Consider the following 3,374-nt stretch of genomic DNA (forward strand, 5'->3'; position numbering starts at 1 on the left):
AAAAAAAAAAAAAAAAAAAAAAAAAAGAGAGAGAGAGAAGGGATAATACTGTCCTTTTAGAGCTAACATAGGTGAAGTATCAGAATGGTGGGGATCAATGTTAGGAGGCTATTTGATGTCTCTTTTATTTAGGACTTGTCCATAGTTGGGGGGCTTCTAAAACAGGAACGCTCATGTAAAACCTTTTGACTCCAAGTGTGATAATTGACCATGTAACAAAACCAAATGAGAAAAGAATGACAGGCATAATATAATGTAACTTACAGGCAGAACAAAGCGACACCTCAAATTTAATTTGGCCAATAAGGGCACCTGAAGGCCAAGAGAAGTGGGGCAGCTCACTGGGGGCCAGGGCATGGGTGGGCTGTGGGGGATCAGACCTCTTTCCTTTGATTCAGGTAGATGACTTTACAACAGGTGACATGCCAACATTCCCAGAAAGCTGAATATATTTATTTACCATTATAAGCCAATTTTTTTTCTTGTGAACTCAGGACTAGAACTCAAGAGATTTAATACTCAACCTAAAGGTTTATTGAACGGGTACCTTGACTATGTTCTTAACTTTATGTATTTTATAACTCAGTGAAGTACATCCCTTGACAGAAACAAAAAACTCCTCTTTTAAGAAAGAATCTATTAAGTATTTGTTCAATAAATAATTATCAATTGATTAATAACTGGCTAGTTTTAACAAAATTTTTTGTAGAGATGGGGTCTTGCTGTGTTGCACGGCAGGTGGTTTCAAACTCTTGGCCTCAAGTGATCCTCCCACCCGGGCCTCCCAAAGTGTTGAGATAACAGGCATGAGCCACTGCACCTGGCCACCCTACGAAATTTAGAGCAGCCCAAGAAAACTGCAGAGCGGGTCAGGGCCAGAGGCAGCCGGACAGGTCTTGGTGTACAAAGTCCCCTTATCCTGAAGGGCAGAGCAATGTTTTATAAGACAGCAGAGGGAAGGTATTAATAGATTACAGCTCTATTAGTCCAATTTCACACTGCTATAAAGATACTACCCAAGACTGGGTAATTTATAAACAAAGGAGGTTTAGTTGGCTCACAGTTCTGCATGGCTGGAGGGGCCTCAGGAAACTTACAATCATGGTGGAAGGGGAAGCGGGCACTTTCTTCACAAGGCAGCAGGAGAGACAGAGAAGAGCCCAGGGGAACTGCCATTTATAAAACCATCAGATCTCGTGAGAACTCCCTCACTATCACAAAATGAGAACAGCAAGGGGGAAACCACCCCCATGATCCAGTCACCTCCTACCATGTCCATCTGTCAACACCTGGGGATTACAATTAGAGACGAGATGTGGGTGGAGACATAAAGCCAAATCATATCAACAGCTAAGCCTAAAATCTAAAGCTCATTATATACCACAAAATGCACATGGATTGTTTTGGCCACAGCTTGACCTATTCTCCTCACCCTGTGGTTATAGGTTTGAAGATGGCACCATCTCATTCCTTGATGTGATCGCGCTAAAACATGGATTTGACACCCTAGAACGCCTCACAGGTCAGTGGACGTTTCTATCCCTGTGGAATTTGCTCCTGTTGTTTTGTCCTTGAGGGAGCTCTGGCACAGGTGTGATTCAGGTGAAGGAGACAGAGTCTGTGGAAGTGACTGGCACTCCATGCAGTTAAATTTGATTCCTAGTAACTTCAAAACCACTTCAGAGAGCAAGAGAATGAGGTGGGGTTTTTTGATTGCTTTCTGTTTTTTCAGCTGAAATAACATTTTAACAGGTAGAAGACATTCCAAATCAGGAGACTGATAGCTTCACAGAATGGGAGGAGCCTCCCTGGGTCCTGGGAATGGTTACAGAGCCTGAGGCCTTTACACGCTCTTGCCTTTCTGAGTCCTCCCCACTGCCCCACGGGGTAGCTCTGCCCATGAATAAGCTGATGCTCCAAGAGGTTAAACACATTCCAGGCCAGGGAGCTGGAAACCAGGAGGGCCAGGATTTAACCCAGGTCATACTGATGCCTAACCATGGGCACCCAACAACTGTATCTGCCGATGGTCTTCGCATGACGCCTGCTTTCTTTCCTGGCCATTGCTCTTTTGTCACAGTAATGGGACCCTTCAGTGCCTTAACCTTAGTCTTAGCCCAACACTAGGGGCAGACAGGATTCACAGGAAGAGAGGGTTGCCCTGATGGCAATGCAGGGAGGTGAGTGGGCATGATCTGGGACAATGGGAGGAGTCAATGAAAACAGGCACTAAGTAGTGAGTATTTTCCAAGGAAAGATATTAACAGGGCCCCCAAACTGCAGTTGACAGGGTCTATCAGGACCAGGAACCTTGGAACGCAAAGGTTGACTGTACCAGTCCACAATATGGCAAACCCTGATTTTTTTTTTTTTCCTATGTAATTGTTCCTTTTTTAAAAAATAAAAATTGTGGTAAAAAATACATAATATAAAATTTACCATTTTAACTATTTTTAAGTGTACAACTCAGTCATAGTAAGTACATTCACAATGTCATGCCACCATCACCACTATCTATTTCCAGAACTCTGTCATTCCAAACAGAAACTCTGTACCCATTAAAAAATAACTCCCTATTTCTTCCTCCCCCTCCAACCCTTGGAACTACTTTTTTTTCTCTGTGGATTTGCCTATTCTTGGTAACTCCTCTAAGTAGAACCATACATTTGTCCTTTTGTGTCTAGCTTCACTTAGCACATTTCCAAGGTTCATTCATGTGGAAGCATGTATTCTTCATTGCTTTGTGTAGTTTTAAAATGATTTAAACATTAATAAAAACAAACAGCAAAAACATGTTTAGAGGAAAAAACATACATTTTGTGATCTGTTACCAAAGGGTCTAAATATCTAAATGTTTAAGTAACATTATATATAAAAAAGAGGATGACAGGAATGCCTATGGAAAAATTCTGTTGTTCAGTACTGAACACCTAAACATTTGTCATAAGGGCAGTACCATCCACTATTTACACACATTTAAAATTATTAATGTGAGGTCAGAGTTTGCCAGTTATAACAAACTTGTTTTCTTAAAAGTGAGTTATTGGTGCCAGGCGTGGTGGCTCATGCCTGTAATCCCAGCACTTTGGGAGGCTGACGCAGGTGGATCCCTTGAGCCCAGGAGCTGGAGACCAGCCTGGGCAACATGGTGAAACTCCATCTCTCCAAAAAATACAAAAATTAGTCAGGCATGGTGGTGAATGCTTGTAGTCCCAGCTACTTGGGAGGCTGAGGTGAGAGGATCACCTGAGCCCAGAAGGTTGAGGCTGCAGTGAGCCGTGATCTTACCACTGTACTCCAGCCTGGGTGACAGAGTGAGACCCTGTCTCAAAAAAAAAAAAAAAAAAAAAAAAAAAAAAAAAATGAGGAAATTT

The 3,374-nt window shown here is 42.3% G+C and overlaps 1 protein-coding gene across 1 annotated transcript in view; it reads left to right on the forward strand.

Moving 5' to 3' along the window:
* MOCOS (molybdenum cofactor sulfurase) overlaps window positions 1–3,374 on the forward strand; it is a 58,996-nt gene that overhangs the window by 14,857 nt on the left and 40,765 nt on the right. The window contains exon 5 of the mRNA XM_025365229.1: window positions 1,446–1,522. Within this exon, the coding sequence (XP_025221014.1) occupies window positions 1,446–1,522 (77 nt within the window). The remainder of the gene's footprint in view (window positions 1–1,445; window positions 1,523–3,374) is intronic.

This window comes from Theropithecus gelada, chromosome 18 (genome assembly GCF_003255815.1).
Source record: "Theropithecus gelada isolate Dixy chromosome 18, Tgel_1.0, whole genome shotgun sequence".
NCBI lineage: Eukaryota > Metazoa > Chordata > Mammalia > Primates > Cercopithecidae > Theropithecus > Theropithecus gelada.